General features: G+C 42.6%; 1 protein-coding gene across 1 annotated transcript in view; it reads right to left on the bottom strand.

Moving 5' to 3' along the window:
* The window catches only part of MUC2 (mucin 2, oligomeric mucus/gel-forming), a 54792-nt gene that overhangs the window by 18468 nt on the left and 16868 nt on the right, over nucleotides 1–19456 (bottom strand). The window contains exons 23-38 of the mRNA XM_077784417.1: nucleotides 18616–18855; nucleotides 17216–17372; nucleotides 16055–16183; nucleotides 14076–14223; nucleotides 13321–13364; nucleotides 12550–12753; nucleotides 12181–12210; nucleotides 11441–11814; nucleotides 10632–10749; nucleotides 9399–9563; nucleotides 7717–8328; nucleotides 5562–5789; nucleotides 4440–4577; nucleotides 3067–3288; nucleotides 1842–2006; nucleotides 161–772 (exon numbers count right to left, since the gene is read on the bottom strand). Of these exons, the coding sequence (XP_077640543.1) occupies nucleotides 161–772; nucleotides 1842–2006; nucleotides 3067–3288; nucleotides 4440–4577; nucleotides 5562–5789; nucleotides 7717–8328; nucleotides 9399–9563; nucleotides 10632–10749; nucleotides 11441–11814; nucleotides 12181–12210; nucleotides 12550–12753; nucleotides 13321–13364; nucleotides 14076–14223; nucleotides 16055–16183; nucleotides 17216–17372; nucleotides 18616–18855 (3586 nt within the window). The remainder of the gene's footprint in view (nucleotides 1–160; nucleotides 773–1841; nucleotides 2007–3066; nucleotides 3289–4439; nucleotides 4578–5561; nucleotides 5790–7716; nucleotides 8329–9398; nucleotides 9564–10631; nucleotides 10750–11440; nucleotides 11815–12180; nucleotides 12211–12549; nucleotides 12754–13320; nucleotides 13365–14075; nucleotides 14224–16054; nucleotides 16184–17215; nucleotides 17373–18615; nucleotides 18856–19456) is intronic.

Here is a 19456-nt window from a genome sequence, read left to right as displayed (position 1 = left end):
TTCTGAAACAACCAGCCCAATGGCCACCTTTGGGCAAAGGCCGTTTCAGGGAATACACAACAATTAGTCCAATCCCAGAGAGAGGCACAAATGGAGGTGCTCACAGACATCCAGTTCCCCACAGCAAGGAAACACATGAAAGCACGGATCAGAGAAGCACCTGGAGTTGGTGTGGTGGTGGTGTAGGTTGGTGTGGGCGTGGATGTGCTTGAAGTAGTTGAAACGGGTGTTGTTGAGACAGGAGCAGTTGTTGTTGTCTGTGAGGTGCTGCCACTAGTGGTGGTGCTGCTGGGGGGCATCGTGGTGGTGGTGGTGGTGGTGGTGGTGGTGGTGGTAGAGATGTGAGTCTCTGCTGTTGTTGTTGGAGTGGTGGTTGATATTGGAGACGATACACTGCTCGTTGTGGGTGAAGCTGTGGAAGTTGTGGTGCTCGTGGTGCTTGGAGTTGGAAGGCACTCTGGTCTGTTGGGGGTGCAGCAGACACTGATCTCGTAGTTGAGGCAGACTGGCATTGGTATTATACCTCCAATCTGCTGATCTTTATTGTTACAGATGAGCCCTACGTTAACGTTACATTCCACTTTCTGCCCTAAATCTGCAATAGAAGTGTTAGGGAATTTCTCTGCTCGGCAGGAAATATTCTCAACTTTCGCACACTCCCAGGAGGGGTATTGCTTCCAAATGTTCTCAAAGGTTTCGTAGTCACCACTGTTCCTGTCAGAGCCATCTGGGTAAGTCACATCGATCCATTCTGTCCAGATGCAGTCACATGCTGAGAGGTGACAACAAGACAGACAGTTAGAAACAGACAGGACACAGACAAGACAGCAAGGCACCAGCTCACACTCAGGTGGTGCTCTGGGCATCCCCTGCACTCAGCAGTGCCCCTCAGGCTGCTACTGCACTCAGCCAACACTGGCCATAAGAAAGCTCAATGGTGTGGCCATGCCTCTTCTTGTCCCTACAAACTACTCCTGGCCAAAATCAGGACACAGGCACTCATGAGTTATGTGTGTGTCCCCCACAGCTGGGTCACATGGCTTTGTATGGACTCTCATGTGCAATAAACCTCTCACATAAGGCCCATTCAGGAGGCAGAGAGGCACTAAGCAGATACTCCTGCCACTCTCTCAGCTTCCTGGGCCATGCATATCACCTCCATATTTCACAGAGAAAACAATCACTGGGAAGGCACCCAATGACAAGGAAAGCAGGCACAGCACACATGCTGCCAACAAAGCCTCAGCAGCTTCCCAGTGTTTCCCAGCACTTCCCAGCATCACACAGATCACTGGAGAAAGGCACCGATAGGAACGCTGGCATAACCCAGCTGTCCAGAGTTTGTGTCGGTCAAAAGTGGCAATCTGAGCTCTGAAACCAACCCCCAAACTCGGCTAGCAAAATCCGTGGAAGCATCCTACAGCCCTACAGCTGGTAAGGAGATGGCCACAGAAGCAAAACAGGAGAGAAAGAGAAGAATGTCTGCACAGCTGTGCCCAAACAGAGCGTGAAATGCCACTGCCACAAACTTTAATCCCACTCCAACTGGGCACAATTATGAAATACCTCCTTGGAGAACTGTTGAATCAGGGAAGAAAAGACCTTCCCCAGGAACCCCTAAATCCTTGTTCCTTATGAAATAGCCAGAATTTCTGGCCACAGGTTGCCCAGAAATTACACCCATCCCTGATCCCTTCCAGACCCACAAATGGAGGTGCTCATAAATCTTCACTACTCTCACAGCAAGGCCAGAAATGACAACAGAGCCTGAGAATTATTTGTTGGTACTGTAGTTGGAGGCACAGGGCTTTGGGCAGGAATTACTTGGCTTTGAATCATACTTGGATGAGGTGAGGTGGTTGGTGCAACAGTTGTTGGTGTCGTCGTTGGTCTGGTGTTGGTGGTGGTGATGGTGGTGGTGGTGGTGGTTGTGGTGGTGCTGAGCGTCTCTGGTGATGTAGAAGTGGGTGTCAATTCTGATGTAGAAGATGCCGTGCTGGGTGTGCCTGTTAGAAACATCAGGGACAGAGAAAACAGACAAAGGCACAAAGGCATCAGTGGGACTCAATAGTAAATCAGCAGAAGCTGTGCATGGGGCAGCTGCCCCAGACCTAGAGGCATCAACCCACTCTTATATCAACAAATTTCCCTAGGACTAGCTCTTATTTTCTGGCCCCAGAGAGAAGAATCCTTGAAATCCCTGCACTGAGATGGTCATGTTCCTCCTTTCCTAGCTAGGACACTGGGGATGGTTCTGGAAGTTGCTTTGCACAAAATCAGAAATACCAAGCAAGAGAGGAGGAGGAGTAATGCCTTTTATCTGGCTGATGCCTTCTATCTCTGCCTCATTTTCTGAACACCTCACCAAATCCTGGAGCAGGAGCTGAGAGGGGAATGTGTGGTTCGAGAATGAAGCACATACAGAAATATGTTCCTGCCTCATTGTACAGTAGCTCCACTGATTTGATATCAGCCCTCTGAAGGGATTCCCAGAGGATTTGTGAATCTCATCAGCCAAAGACCGTACATCAGAGGAAGTGACAGTCTGCAGAGTGAAACTGTTCCCAAAAGCCTGTCACAGAAATCCCTGCTTCCTGTATCTCTAAACACTGGCACCCACTAGCACTGATATTGTAGAGGAGGAGAAGACAGTGAATTTTTCCCAGAAAGCACCTGAAATTACAGTGCCACAAGACTAATCCTCATTGCAATTTCACACTTACGTCCAGTGACTAAATTCTTGACAGATGAAGGACAAGGTCCAACAAGTACACAGGATTTCCCATCAATTTAGCATCTCTCTAAGCCCAGCAGGAGTATCAGCATGAAACACCTTATTAAATGCCTGTTGAGTAATGGAAGCCAAGGGCTTCTCACAAGAACCCCTGAATTTTCATCACTTCTGAAACAGCCAGCCCAAGTTCCAGTTTTGGGCAAAGGGCATTTCATGGGATGCACAGCAGTTACACCCTTCCTCAATTCCATACTGAGGCACAAATGGAAGTGCTAACAGACCTTCATTACTCTCTAAGCAAGAGGACACAAGTTCAGACAAGGCAGAAGTACCTGGAGTTGGTACGGTGGTTGTATATCTCGATATGGGTGTGGATGTGCTTGAAGTAGTTGAGAAGGTTGTTGATGAGCCAGTAACAGTTGTTGTTGTTGTCCTAGGGGTGCTGATGCTGGTGGTGCTGCTGGGAGGCATTGTGGTGCTGGAAGTGATGTTGGGAGTTTCAGATGCTGTCGGAGTGGGAGTAGTTGGTGTACCTGGTGTGCTTGTAGGTGGGGCTGTTGGGAACAGTAGAAACAGAGAAAACAGACAAAGGCACAAAGGCATCAATGAGACTCAATACGAACACAGCAGAAGCTGCACATGAGGCAGCTGGCACAAACCTAGAGAGGTCAGCCCACCCTTCGCACAGCAATGGTCCCCAGAACCAGCCCTTCCTTTCTGGCTGTAGAAAGCAGAATCCTTGATATCCATACACAGAAAGTGTCATGGTTCTTCTCTCCGCGTGAAGAGATTAAAGATGGTGCTGGAAGGTGCTTCTCACAAAATCAGACAGACAAACCCATAGGTAAGAGATGAGGAGGAGCAATGTTTTGGATCTAGCTGGAGCATTCTATCCCTGCCTCATTACTGGAACACCTCACTAACTCATGGAATAGAAGATAAGAGTGGAAACTGGGAAGGAAACCATGCCCAGGAGTATGTTCCTGCCTGATTGGCATGTGACTCCCCTGTGTTCCAATGTCAGTCTGATGCAGGGCTTCCCTGAGCACTAGTGGATCTCATCAGAGGTACCATCAGCCAAAAATTACAGTACACAGCAAGAGGCAGTCTGCAGAGTGAAACTGTTCCCAAAAAGGCTGTCAGGAGAATCCTTCCTTCTTACACATTTAACAGCTGACAACCACTATCACACAGAGGGCATAGGAGGAGAAAAAGAGGAAAGCCTACACAGCTGAACCCAAACACAGCCTGAAATGCCACTGCTACAAGACCAAGTCCCACTCCAACTGCACTCCATGGCTCCAGTGACTACATTCTGGCCAGATGAAGGACACTGTCCAACAGCTGCAAAAGTAATGTTACCCATTGGTTCAGCATCTGTCTTAGCTGGGCACTGACATGAAATACCTCCTTGAAGCACTGTTGAGTCAGGAAAGACACGACATTCCCCCAAGAACCCCTGAATTCTTGTTCCTTATGAAATAGCTAGCCCAAGAGCCAGACTTGGCCACAGGACTTTTCCTGGGATTCACAGAAGTTACACCCATTCCTTATCCCATCTAAAGCCACATATGGAGGTGTTTCATGGATCTTCACTACTCCCACAGCAAGGCTAGAAATACCAACAGAACTAGAGAATTATTTGTCAGTTCTGTTCCTGGGAGCAGAGGGGTTTTGGTGAGAATTATTGCTTTTGGAAACATACTTTGAGGAGTTGAGATGGTTGTTGTTGATTCAGGAACAGTGGTTGTTGTGCTTGGAGGGCTGGTGGTGGAGGTGGTAGTCTCCGGTGGCGGGGTAGTGGTTGTTGATTTTGTTGTGCTTGGTGTGGGTGTAGTTGTGCCTGTTAGAAACAGAAGGGACAGAGAAAACAGACAAAGACACAAAGACATGAGTGGGACTCAGTGTCAACTCAAGAGAAGCTCTTCATGAGGCAGTTGTGCTGGGGAAGGTTTAAGTTGGATATTAGGAGGAATTTCTCCAGAGAACAAATGATTAGACACTGCAATGGACTGCCCAAGGAGATGACAGAGACACAGTGTCTGGTGGCTTTTAAGACAAAAGTGGATGTGGGACTTAGTGCCATGGTCTAGGTGACATGGTGGTGTTTAGGCAAAGGCTGGACATGATGATCTCAGTGATCTTTCCCAACCAAACTGATTCTGTGAATATATTCCTGCCTGATCATCCTGTGATATCCCTGTGGCGCAATGAAGGCCTGATGAACAACTTCCCTGGGCACTACTGAATCTCATCAAGGCCCTAGTAAATCTCATCAACAGTTCACAGGATGGGGCAGTCTGCAGAGAGAAATTGGTCCCAAAAGTCTGGCAGGGGAATCCTTCCTTCCAACATCTATTGCAACTGACAACTTTTAACACTGACTGGAAAAAGAAGGCGAAAGGGAGAAAACTCGGAATAGCAGTGTCCAGACAGAACCTGATATGCCACTGCCACTAGACCAAGTGAACTCTAATTGAATTCCATGGCTCCAGTGATTCCATTCTGGCCAGCAGAAGGATGGCCCAAAACCAGCAAAAGCAACACTTCTCATCAGTTCAGCATCTTTCTAAGCTGGGCACCAGCATGAAATAACTCCTTGGTGCCCTGTTGAGTCGGGGAAGCCAAGACCTTCTTCCTGTAATCCCTGAATACCTGTTCCTTATGAAACAGCAAGCCAAAACACCAGGTTTGGAACAGGCCATTTCCTGGAGTACCTATGAATTATACCCATCCCTGATCCCACACAGAGGCAGAAAGAGGTGCTTACAGATCTTCATTACTCCAACAGAAGGGAAACGAGTGAGAGCACAAAATGTAGAAGTACCTGAAGTTGTGGTGGTGGTGTATGTTGGTGTGGGCGTGGATGTGCTTGGAGTAGTTGAGGTGAGTGTTGATGATTCAGTAACAGTTGTTGTGCTCGGAGTGCTGATGCTGGTGGTGCTGCTGGGGGGCATCGTGGTGCTGGCAGTGGTGGTGGGAGTCTCTGATGGCAAGTGAGAGGTTGGCGATTCTGATGTACTGGATGTTGTGCTTGGTGTGGATGGAGGTGTGCCTGTTGGAAACAGCAGAGACAGAAAAAACAAAGGCACAAAGTCATGAGCAGGATTCAATAGGAAGTCAACAGAAGCGTTGCATGAGGCAGCTGCCCCAGATCTAGAAGTGTCAGCCGATACTTAGTACAGCAAAGATCCTTAGCAACAACCCTCCCTCTCTGACCCCAGAGAAAACAATCCTTGACAACCATGAGGATGATGGGGATCCAGACATCCAGAGAGGGTGATGGCCTTCCTCTCCTAGCTAGGAGACTGGGAATGGTGCTCGAAGGTGCTTCTCACCAAATCAGAGAGACCTATCGATAGGTAAGAGATGAGGAGGAGTAATGTTTTCAAACTTGCTGGAGCTTTCTATCTCTGCCTCATTACCTGAACACCTCACTAAACATGAGCAAGACCTCAGAAGGGAATGTGTGGTAAGGGATGGAAGCATGCACAGGAATATCTTCCTGCCTGTTTGTCATATGATTTTCCAGTGTCAGCCTGATAAAGGGCTTCCCAGTGTACTAGTGGATCTGATCAGCCAAAGATCACAGTTCACAGCAAATGGTAGTATGCAGACTGAAACTGTTCTCAAAAGCCTGGCAGAACAATCCTTCCTTCTTACAGCTATAGTAGCTGAACACCATTAACAGTAAAAGGTAAAGGAGAAAGGTGGGAAACTACACACAGCTGTACCCAAATAAAACCTGGAATGTGTCACAAGACCAAGTCCCACTCCAATTGCATTCCATGGGTCCAGTGACTACATTCTGGCCAGCTGAAGGATTAAGACCAAAAGAGGTAGAAGCAAAATTTCCTTAAATTGAGAATCTGTTTAAGATGAAGCACCAGGATTAAATATCTCCTTAGAGCACTGCTGAGTCAGGGAAGTCAAAACCTTCTCCCTAAGGCCCCTAAATAATTGTTCCTTCTGAAACAGCCAGACCAAAAGTCCAGCTTTGGGCACATGACAATTCATAGGATGTCCAGAAGTTACACTGATCCCTAATCCCAACCAATGCCACAAATGGAGGCACTTGCAGACCTTCAGTAATCCCAGTAGAAGGTCAGAAATGACAACAGGACCAGATTTGTTGGTTGGGTAGTTAGATGAAGAGTAATTTGGTAGGAATTACAACTGCTGGGAACATACTTCCAGGAGTTGAGATAGTTGTTGGTGATCCAGTAACCGTTGTTGTGGTTGTTGCTGTTGTGCTTGGAGGGCTGGTGCTAGTGGTGGTAGTCTCTGAGGGCGAGGTAGTGATTATCGATATTGGTGTGCTTGGTGTGGGTGTAGTTGTGCCTGTTGGAAACAGCAGGGACAGAGAAAACAAAGGCACAAAGGCATCAGTGGGACTCAGTGTGAACTCAACAGGAGCTGTGCATGAGGCAGCCCCCACAGACCTAGAAAGGTCAGTCCACCCTTAGACCAACAAAGGTCCCCCAAACCAGCCCTCCCTTTCTGGCCATAGAAAGCAGAATCCCTAACATCCATGCATACACAAGGTCACAGGCCCCCTTGCCTACTGATGATACTGGGGATAGTGCTGGAAGGTGATTCACACAAAATCTGAGAGATCTACCTATAGGGAAGAGAGGAGGAAGAGTAATGCTTTTCATCTGCTGGGGGCTTTCTATCTCTGCCTCATTACCTGAACACCTCACTAACTCACGGAGTAAGAGCTGATATGGGAATCTGTGGTCAGGGAAGGATGTATGCACAGTAACAAGAGGATCAAGATCTCCACAGGAGAGGAGGACATGGAGCCCTGTATGCTTGCTCCTTCTGAAACAACCAGCCCAATGGCCACCTTTGGGCAAAGGCCGTTTCAGGGAATACACAACAATTAGTCCAATCCCAGAGAGAGGCACAAATGGAGGTGCTCACAGACATCCAGTTCCCCACAGCAAGGAAACACATGAAAGCACGGATCAGAGAAGCACCTGGAGTTGGTGTGGTGGTGGTGTAGGTTGGTGTGGGCGTGGATGTGCTTGAAGTAGTTGAAACGGGTGTTGTTGAGACAGGAGCAGTTGTTGTTGTCTGTGAGGTGCTGCCACTAGTGGTGGTGCTGCTGGGGGGCATCGTGGTGGTGGTGGTGGTGGTGGTGGTGGTGGTGGTAGAGATGTGAGTCTCTGCTGTTGTTGTTGGAGTGGTGGTTGATATTGGAGACGATACACTGCTCGTTGTGGGTGAAGCTGTGGAAGTTGTGGTGCTCGTGGTGTTTGGAGTTGGAAGGCACTCTGGTCTGTTGGGGGTGCAGCAGACACTGATCTCGTAGTTGAGGCAGACTGGCATCGGTATTATACCTCCAATCTGCTGATCTTTATTGTTACAGATGAGCCCTACGTTAACGTTACATTCCACTTTCTGCCCTAAATCTGCAATGGAAGTGTTAGGGAATTTCTCTGCTCGGCAGGAAATATTCTCAACTTTCGCACACTCCCAGGAGGGGTATTGCTTCCAAATGTTCTCAAAGGTTTCGTAGTCACCACTGTTCCTGTCAGAGCCATCTGGGTAAGTCACATCGATCCATTCTGTCCAGATGCAGTCACATGCTGAGAGGTGACAACAAGACAGACAGTTAGAAACAGACAGGACACAGACAAGACAGCAAGGCACCAGCTCACACTCAGGTGGTGCTCTGGGCATCCCCTGCACTCAGCAGTGCCCCTCAGGCTGCTACTGCACTCAGCCAACACTGGCCATAAGAAAGCTCAATGGTGTGGCCATGCCTCTTCTTGTCCCTACAAACTACTCCTGGCCAAAATCAGGACACAGGCACTCATGAGTTATGTGTGTGTCCCCCACAGCTGGGTCACATGGCTTTGTATGGACTCTCATGTGCAATAAACCTCTCACATAAGGCCCATTCAGGAGGCAGAGAGGCACTAAGCAGATACTCCTGCCACTCTCTCAGCTTCCTGGGCCATGCATATCACCTCCATATTTCACAGAGAAAACAATCACTGGGAAGGCACCCAATGACAAGGAAAGCAGGCACAGCACACATGCTGCCAACAAAGCCTCAGCAGCTTCCCAGTGTTTCCCAGCACTTCCCAGCATCACACAGATCACTGGAGAAAGGCACCGATAGGAACGCTGGCATAACCCAGCTGTCCAGAGTTTGTGTCGGTCAAAAGTGGCAATCTGAGCTCTGAAACTAACCCCCAAACTCGGCTAGCAAAATCCGTGGAAGCATCCTACAGCCCTAACAGCTGGTAAGGAGATGGCCATAGAAGCAAAACAGGAGAGAAAGAGAAGAATGTCTGCACAGCTGTGCCCAAACAGAGCCTGAAATGCCACTGCCACAAACTTTAATCCCACTCCAACTGGGCACAATTATGAAATACCTCCTTGGAGAACTGTTGAATCAGGGAAGAAAAGACCTTCCCCAAGAACCCCTAAATCCTTCTTCTTTATGAAATAGCCAGAATTTCTGGCCACAGGTTGCCCAGAAATTACACCCATCCCTGATCCCTTCCAGACCCACAAATGGAGGTGCTCATAAATCTTCACTACTCTCACAGCAAGGCCAGAAATGACAACAGAGCCTGAGAATTATTTGTTGGTACTGTAGTTGGAGGCACAGGGCTTTGGGCAGGAATTACTTGGCTTTGAATCATACTTGGATGAGGTGAGGTGGTTGGTGCAACAGTTGTTGGTGTCGTCGTTGGTCTGGTGTTGGTGGTGGTGATGGTGGTGGTGGTGGTGGTTGTGGTGGTGCTGAGCGTCTCTGGTGATGTAGAAGTGGGTGTCAATTCTGATGTAGAAGATGCCGTGCTGGGTGTGCCTGTTAGAAACATCAGGGACAGAGAAAACAGACAAAGGCACAAAGGCATCAGTGTGACTCTATAGGAAATCAACAGAAGCTGTGCATGGGGCAGCTGCCCCAGACCTAGAGGCATCAAGCCACTCTTATTTCAACAAAGGTTCCTAGCACTAGCCCTTCCTTTCTGGCCCCAGAGAGAAGAATCCTTGAAATCCATGCACAGAAAGGTGATGGACCTTCTTTCTTAGCTAGGAGACTGATGATGGTGCTGAAAGGTGCTTCTCACCAAATCAGAGAGACCTACCAATAGGTAAGAAATGAGGAGGTGCATCGCTCTTTTATGTCGCTGGGGCTTTCTATCTCTGCCTCACTACCTGAACACCCCTCAGAAATCCTTGCAGTAAGAGTTGTGTGGTGAATTCATCGTCAGACATGGAAGTGTGAAAAGAAGTAAATTCCTGCCTGACTGTCAGGAAATTTCGTTCTGGCAGAATGTCAGACTAATGGAGGGCTTCCCAGCGTTTTAGCAGATGTTATTAGCAAAAGGCTATAGTTCACAAGAAGTGGCATTTTTTACTGTTTCCGAAAGTCTCCCAGTGTAATCCTTGCTTTCAAGATCTAGAACCATTGTCATGCACTTGTACTGACGTGCCAAAGGAGAAGGAGGAAGGGAAAAAAGTCTACCCAGATATTCCTAGAATGAGAGAGTCACAGACTAAATCCCCATTCCAATTGTCCTCCTAGTGTGGATCCAGTGACTACATTCTGGATGGCTGAACAACAAGGTCCAACAGCAGGAAAATCAAGAATTTCTATCAGTTCAGCATCTGTCTAAACTGGGTACCAGCATGAAATTTTACCTGGGAGTCTTTTGAGTCAGGGAAGCCCAGACCTCCACCCTAGGACCCCTAAATCCTTGTTCTTCTTAACTAGCTGGCTGAAAGACCAGCTTTGTGCACAGGGCACTTCAGGGGATGAACAGTAATTCCTCCAATCTACAATCCCATGGAAACACATTACAGAGGGGCCAAGGCACCTTCATTTCTCCCATAGCAAAGGAACACATCAGAGAACAGTCCAGAGAAGTACCTGGAGTTGTTGTGGTGGTGGTGTATGTTGGTGTTGGTGAGGATGTGCTTGAAGTAGTTGAGGTGGGTGTTGGTAGTCCAGTGGTTGTTGTTGTCGGGGTGCTGGTGGTGGTAGGAGTCTCCGTCGGCAAGGTCATGGTTGTTGATTTTGGTGTGCTTGGTGTGGGTGGAGCTAGAAACAGCAGGGACAGAGAACAAAGATACAAATGCATGAGTAGGAACTCAGTAGGAACTAAACAGAAGCTGTGCATGAGGCAGCTGGCACAGACCTAGAGAGCTCATCCCACCCTTAGCACTGCAAAGGTCCCTAGCATGAGCCCTCCTTTTCTGGCCCCAGAAAGCAGAATCCCTGACAGAGAGGGTCATGGCCCGCTTTTCCTAGTGAAGAGATTGGTGCAGGAAAGTGCTTCTCACAAAATCAGCAAGACCATGTCAGCCTGAAGAAGGAAGCCTGTGCAGCCCACCCAGATCATGCCTCTAGTAACAGGAGTTTGAAGCATGGCCTACTCTTTTCTCACACAGCAGGTCCATCTGGAAATATTGTCTCCAGCAGAAGCTTAAAAGTCCAAACCCTCCAAACTTCCTTGCAGACCAACATTTTCTAGGATTGTGACCTGACTTCAGTAGCCAAGAGCCCTTTATTTCTCCAAAGGCAAAGTAAGATCACAGAGTATTTTTCTCTTAAATAGATATAGATATTGAAGTTACTGGAGTGGGGACTGATGGCGTATACTCACATGTTGTGGAATGGATGTGTATGGGCGTGGTGGTAATTTCTGTTGAAGTCCTGGTTGTAGTACTGCTGGTTACTGTTGTCTGGGTGGTGGTTGAAGTTTGTGGTATAGTAGGTGTAATTGTAGGCTCACAAGGAATTTGTTGCCATTCACAACAGTTTACTCTGATTTCATAATTATAGCAAAGTGGCCACATAGTTATATCTTGCTCATCATTTTTACAGATTAGCCCATATTTAACATTACACTCTACTTTCTGACCAAGTTGTTCTAAGGTCAAATCAGGTTTATCCTTAGCCCTGCATTCAATTTCTTCAGGAGCTGTACATATTTTGTGTCCATGCTTTCTTATTTCATCATATGTTTCATAGTCACCACCACCTTCTTCAGGTTTACTAACATCAAACCACTCAGTCCAGTCACAGATTAGTTCTGTGATTATGCATGGAGCTGCAAGAAAAGACAGAGGTTTCAGAGTTTACAGAGAACATCCTGAGAAGATCCATTTTTTGTTTTCTTCCACTAAGGACTAGAGGACTGCATTGCAATTTGTAATCCTTCCAAAGAAAAGAGTTCTAAAATTGGTTCTGTATAACCAGGTCTTTAAACTGGAAGTTTTGCATCAAAATACAATTACCAAACTGAAGCGTTAAAGGTCCTTCTTCTCTCTATACTAATGGCACTTTTGAAATTCTAAAAAAATTATTCGTTTTTGTTTAAAATGTATTTTTTTCTGTATTGATTGTCTTTAATTTATTCTTCCTTTAAATATTCCTTTGATATTTTTAACAACTTTGTTTTGTATTTATAACTTACTTGTAGTTACTGGACGGCTTGTAGTGGATGCTGAAATAGAACAAAAATAGATAATTTCAAAAGAAATATAATAGTATTTTTTTTTTTTTTGCTGACACTACTAACATTATTTCTACTATCCCATTATTGAAAAGCTAAATTTTTGTTTCAAAAATATGAAGGCACCCTATACATTTATATTTACTTTTTTTTTCACGAGAAATAAATCAACTCAAAATGCTAAAAGTCTTTCTTAGTGTGGTGTGATACAAAAATCCCTAAATATTGCTTTATCTGTGTCAACTGCAATCCCATAGAATTGTATATTCTATATTTAAAATATTTTCCTTAAAAAATAATTTTTAGATCACATTTCTATTAATGACTTACCTGTGGTGGTGGTGGTGGTAAGAGTAGTGTAAGGGGAGAAGGTTGAAATGGTTGTAGGTGAAGATGCTGGACAAGGATAGACTTCAGCAGGAACTACAGAGCCATTTTCTGCACAAACGTATCTTATACATGTGTCTCCATCCTGTACTACTCCCACAGTAGCATCCACTTCATAACTTGTTCCATTGATGACACAAGGACATCCTGCAAAGAAGAGCTTTACTGTACAATTTTTCCACTACCACGTAAAAGGCAGAGGCAAAATTCTTATGGACAAGAGAGCACTTACATGAGTCATGCATGTTTTTCAGACCTGTACCTGGAGCTTAGATCTACTATATTGTGCTAATTTATCTTTACATTTAAAACAATGTTAAAACATATTTAATCAAGTTCTGAATAAAATGCCTGGTGGTACAGACTTAGAAAGTAGTTTTGAAAATGTTGTAAGAGAAAGAATAATTGCAATTTACTATCTGACACTTTTATATTAATAACTACATGTTCAGGAAGTGCAAACTCGTAGTGAAATCCATTAGTTTGGATATGGGACATGGGGACAAAGACTGAAAGGGCTCAAGAAAAAGGTTTAACCAGAAGTACTAACAGCAAGGTTCAACAAAAGTACTGCCAAATTTTCTTTACTCACAACTTTCACTAGCACTGGAAAGACATATTCTAAATAAATACTAAGCCTTTGTAATGTCAGACAGAGCAGTTCTGTGCATTTCCTTTTCTTTTTGTTTCCAGAAAAACCCAAACGTTATTTACCTGCGACTGGTTTACACTCTATGGATCCTGACGGGACACAGACACTAAAAGAAAAATATTCAAAAATTAAAATGTTGCTGATGTTTTATGACACCTGTTAGCAGAGTCAAGAGCACAGAAACATACATATTTGTCACTTGATCTTCATTTACACTACTGGATATTTTTCTGGGTATATTTTCTTGTATTGCCTACCATTTTTCTTTCAAACTAAGTCACCACTTTCAGTTCAACTGCGAGTTGCAATACTGCAATAAGAACTGTTTTGCAGAGTGAATTTACAGCTAGATCAGATTATTCTCTGGTCACCACGTGGAACTAGAGGTGTAAATGCTGTCATTGCTAACACTCTAAGCATGAACAATTAGGACTCAACTATCTCTTTCAGGGCAAGAGTATTCTAGACTACAGTGATTTTGAAGTCCCAGTTTTAAGTGAGAATGCAAGGCAGAGTAGCCCCTCTCTTCCCAAAGAGTAATGAGGATTGAATGGCTGTTTTAGAAGTTCATCAAGGTTTCATTATATAATTCATGACAGTTGACAGGTATAATTAATTAATTTGCTAATGCACTTATTATGATAACACTACCAACCTGAAATCTGGATTATTATGGGTTTGGAAAACTATGAAATTCAAGAATATACCAGATCTTCAGCTGAAGTTGCATCTCTATTTGTTTGAGCCCAGTAAAGTAGATGAAGGACTCGGCATATCCTAATTATTTTGTGAATTACTGCAAGTAATTTTTATATACCATATTGTACAGTTTTCTGAGGGTACTTCTTGCCAAAGAGGTACATGGGTTCCATCTTCAAGGTAACATCCACACTGATCTTCAGTCACACATTGCTTTGTCTCTTCATTATAAATAGGCTTGTCATTAGGGCATCTGGGGTAGCAACCTATTGATGACAGGTAGAACAGAATACAGGATGAAGAAAAAGTAGAAAAAGTCAACTCAGTGATATGTTGCCTTCTGAAGGCAAATTATTCTCACTGAATCATTCATAGTGAAAGAAATTTAAAACTTCCTATTCAAATCAAACTATGGACAATTAGCCTTTCCAAAAGACTTCAACAGTTCTCATTGATAATACTGGTGTGAGGAGAATTAAAAAGTTTTTTTATGAAAATCAGTGAAGTTTCTTTTTGTTAGTTCAATACCTTGGAGAAACCCCTAACTCATTTCTACAGGCAAGTAGTAATTTTAAGACAAAGAAACACCCCAATTTTTGTACAGATCACTATATCAATAATATTTTTGTGCAGAATATGGAAGCAGGTTCACTAACAAACAGGTTTTTCACTACATTTCTTGCAACATAAAACTTTGTTTATATGTCTTGAATACACCAATATCTCTACCTGGTGTACAGGTAATTATCTACAAACATTGTTTTTCCTTACCTCAGGCAGTGATCCAAATTTCACTGCAAGGGATTAATTGACTGTCAATTTTCATTCCATTTTTTATGTAAATACACTTAAAATAATATTCTGTTGTTATTATTATTGTATCTCTTTCCTCTAAATAAATTCTTATAAGTCCAATTATTAATGACATGTAGTTCTCTTTTTACTGTACTGGAGTTCTAAAAAGCCTTTAAACTGAAGCAACATGTAATTAACTGGTACTTAAAAGTCACTTTACACTGCCAAACTGTACTTAAGATGTCCTAACAAAAATAGATCTGCTCTATATTTCTATTGAAATTAAACAACAAAAATAATTAAGAAAGATAATTGGATATATAATAATCTGCCTTCTGACACCTCCCAAATCTTATCTATCTAATAACATAAGAATTTATTTTAAAATACAAAGGCTTGTTGGGTTTTTAAAGAATATTTTGGCAAGGGATTCTAGTTGATTTTTTTAGTAGGGCTTTTTGGTGGTTTGTTTTTGGTTTTGTTTTGGGCTTTTTTTGTTTGGTTTGATTTATTTTTTTATTTTAATTTTTTTACTAGCACTTGAAAGCAAAGTCATACTCAAGGCTTTTCTTGCCAATCCCTAAACTGGAGATAAGTGCTTTCAGTACAGACCAAAAAGACTCTATGGCTAAAAACACAGCTTCTTTCTCCAGCTTTACCATGTGATAAACCAGAAGATGCTTGTAAAGACTTTCACATTCTTGGATCATTGCTGTCCTTTTAATATGAAATTCCTGTTCCATTATCAACCACAAGGACTGTCAGCTACTAATATCTCATCTACAAAGGAAAGAGAATCTCCAGTACAAATCCAGTATATAGCAGCATCAGTGCGTCTGCTATAAAAGATAATTTCCAGTGTAAAGGTAGGTCAATGTTGCCAACTAATCTAGTAAAGGCAAGATGATCTAGTACATAAAAAATGATAAGGTTAAAAACATCCAAATATCAGTTTCTTGCTTCAGACTTGCTCTTTGCCATATCAAAGATTTCCCTGGTTTTGAAATACTTTTGCGTGGGATTCAAAATAACCATGGCATAATAATAATGCATGTTTCAGGATATTATCCAAACAGAGAACTAGTTTTGTGGCTGACAGTAATGTAACTATCACTCGTTAATGTTAATAAATAATAAATTACATTATAGAAAACATTTATGTAATGTAAAGAAACTGGAGACAAACTCAACATAGCAGATTTAGGAACATCTCATCAGGTTGTCTGATTAGTCCACAATTATTAAAAGATATATGAACAAAGTTATACAAAACACAATATAAAGTGGCAAGGAATTTGTTACCTTCCAGCAGTGGTATTGTAAAGTTGGTGGTGACATTATTGATCATCCTGCACGTTGTGATATTACTGCCACAAGGCTCGTAGTGCCAGTCACACTCATTACGAGGGTTGTAGTAGTCACAGAATATTGCTGATGAGAAAAGAGAGAAGCTGATTAAAAACAAGCTTGCCAGAATGTACTTCTAAGCAGGCCTTTAAAGGTACAAGCTCTTCAATCTACAAGTTAAACTGGGCAAATTTCTATTGAGGTACAAGACCTGGACTTTCTGCTACTCTGCTTAAATTTAGGATACATTAAAACATTGATGCCAAAGACTGAAATTTTAAATATTCAGGGCACAGGGTAAAAATGCTTCAAATCATAAAGAAAAACTATTTTAAAAAAATTATTTTAGTTTAAAATTAAAGGTATATTTCTGAGAATATTTTTCTTCCACAGCTACTAGCAAACTCCTAAATATTTTTCAGTTTTATACAAAATAGTTCCATCTTGCTGTATCACACAGGCTGAAAGTCCAAGAGGAAGCATATGAGCCATTATGAATACAGCTTAAATTCAGCTTAGATGACTAGAGACAGAGGAAGGAGCTTTTATTAACTTATATATCAGAGCTAAATTAAACTTATAATTTTTGTTTCACTGACTTCTTGCACTTAAAAGCTCCAATTAGTCCAAAATCTGAATCTGAATGAATTTTTTAAGAAAAAAAAATTATATATTTCCACTTCTTAGAATCTCAAAATTTTTATTTGAGTGCTTTTTGGGTAATATTACTTTAAATACTATTTTACATTAATTTATGATGTACTGGTATGAGTACTATCACCACTAATGGACACTGCTTAATATACATAGCACTGATTAGGTTCAGTGCTAAACATGGGAGTGATATATACTTTTTGTTAAAATTGAATGAAAGAGGGGAAGAGAAGAGAAGAGAAGAGAAGAGAAGAGAAGAGAAGAGAAGAGAAGAGAAGAGAAGAGAAGAGAAGAGAAGAGAGCTGAAATATACAAATTTACTAGCCTGTTAATTCTCTGATATGCTGAGTAAAGGTTTCACCTAGCAGCCAGCATGACCTTGCAATGACAGTACTAAAGATTTATTTGACTGGCTTTCTGACAGCAGCTAGAAAGAAACAGTTTTGTTTGTCTGTTACTCACGGCAGATATCAGGAGTTCTCCAGAAAACACAGGCCTCAGCCTTGATGCACTCTTGGGCATACGCTGCAACCGCAGAGCAGAAACACTCACAGTCCCCACCAGTGTCACAGGAGCAGGCATCATGAACGCAAGCCTCATAGTATGGAAGTGGGTCCACCTGTCAGGGGAAGAAATGATGCCCCAGTTCATCTCCAAATTAGTTTTCAAATTAATATGTTTGAGAACTCTTGATATATGAGAATTGAGCTAGAAAGGGATGATACTGTGTCTAAAGGTTACCAAGTCACAAACACAGGCTTGAAGCTGCTCAATATGTTTTGGGGAATAATAGACTTAAAATAATATAGCTGCTTCATAAGTTGCTATGACTGCAAAAACTAAGTATGAGTCCTTGGCAGTGCTCGCATTTTCTAATAGAGTTCCATTTTAGTGCTCCCAAAACCAAGTTGAACTGATGCCAGTGAAGTCTTATCTTCCAGCAAGCTTTGCCAACCAAATGGTGAACAATGCCAGAAAGGCTTCATTTGCAGCAAATATTAAGCATGTAATTTTTTGCCTATCAGTTTTTAGAGTTTACCCAATGACACATTAAAAAAGCTTTTTTTTCTTTTTTTTTTTAATTTGAGACTGCAAGGGGAGAAACATAGACTGGATTTTTGCTGCTGAAGTAAGCCACTTGGAAACATATAACAAATTAATTAAATTTATAATTGCTTGTGACTCTTCCACTGTGAGTTAAGAACAAACTGTTGCAATGGTAATTAACTTGTTAATATTACCATACATCAGGAAAGAGATGAGAAATAAAGAGGAGTGCTCTCTGTGCACTGTACTCTAAAAGCTGTGGGGCTGTCACAGTGTTTGCTGTGACAATTTGGCTGCACAGTTACCAGCAGCTGTCTGTCTAAACTATGTGATGTCAGTGGTGTCTAAAAAGATCCTTTTGTGGATCGAATAGTACAAGAAGTAGTAGCCTCTTCAACAGACACCTTTCATGTTTAGTATGAATTTCCCTCAAGAGATGGATCTGATGATTGTAAGGTCCTTCAGTACTTGTAATACTGTCTCTCAACAAGAGATGGAGCAACTGCGGCAAACACAGACCTGTTCAGGATACATTTCTGAAGCTAACTTGCAGAGTAGTAGCAGTGAAACTGTGGTGATGAATATGGGTTTGTACAGCTGGGGCTGCCACCACCACCACTGACACAGACCCATAGAGACTCAGACTACTTTGACTAAGGCCACATGAAATGTTCTGACACCTGTAGCTGTACTGAAGACTTAATTGAAGATATCAATCCATTTAACCACCTCTTCATTCATTTCTGATGGTCTTTTTGGTTCTGCATTATCAGAAATGCACTGTGCTGTCTCATCACGTATTGTCTTCTACAAACCTTGGAGTGACAAATTTTGAAGACTTCACTCTGGATGATACTGCATTCTTTCTCTGCCCAGGACTTCCGGTGTGGTTTCAGATCACAGGGCTTAATCTCTTGTGTGACATCTGGGCACATGGGAGATTGTTTCCAGGAATTTCCAAAATTCAGAGGATTACTGTCCAGCAGTCCACTCCTTGTTGTAAAGTCATTGTTTGCCTTGTCATCAAAGTTGCCACACAGACCACACACTTTGCCCTGGAAAAGAAAATTGAGTTTTTAAGTATACCATGGAAATGAGAAACAGTCTCTGATAAAGTAAGAGCAAAACATTGACATGAAAACGACAAATTACTGTCTGCATAAATGATGACTTTCTTCTTTACTGTCAAATAATTTGTTCAAAAACTAAATTTTTATTTGTCTCTCCTCAGCAAATTTGTCAGCTGCCATGTTTTCCCTCCTTGAAATCATTTCTATCAACTCTATTTCCATATCTCTGTCTCCATATCCAACTTAAAACATTAAAGGGTGCCCATGCCTCTTACAGCTGGGAAGAATTATTTATTCTCCATTCTCAATTTATCTTAAATCATTCATTAACACAATCCTGAGGTAATTAATTTCTGCTCAAAGCAGTTTTTATTAAAAGTTTTTAATATAATGATCACAATTTCTTAATTAGTGGAAAAGAAATTACAGGGACCCATTTTTCTTGGAAGAAAATGTATCAATCTGCCCTCAATGGTGAATTTTTGGTAGTGTTATTTAAGGTCCACCAATCCCCTCAAGTAACAGTGTGTCACTGTTTCTACAATGCCTCAATATTCTCCAATTCAGCATGCTGAATTTCAGGAAA

The sequence above is a fragment of the Lonchura striata genome, chromosome 6 (genome assembly GCF_046129695.1).
Source record: "Lonchura striata isolate bLonStr1 chromosome 6, bLonStr1.mat, whole genome shotgun sequence".
NCBI lineage: Eukaryota > Metazoa > Chordata > Aves > Passeriformes > Estrildidae > Lonchura > Lonchura striata.
Note: the sequence above shows the minus strand (reverse complement) of the source record. Positions and strands in the feature narration are given on the sequence as shown.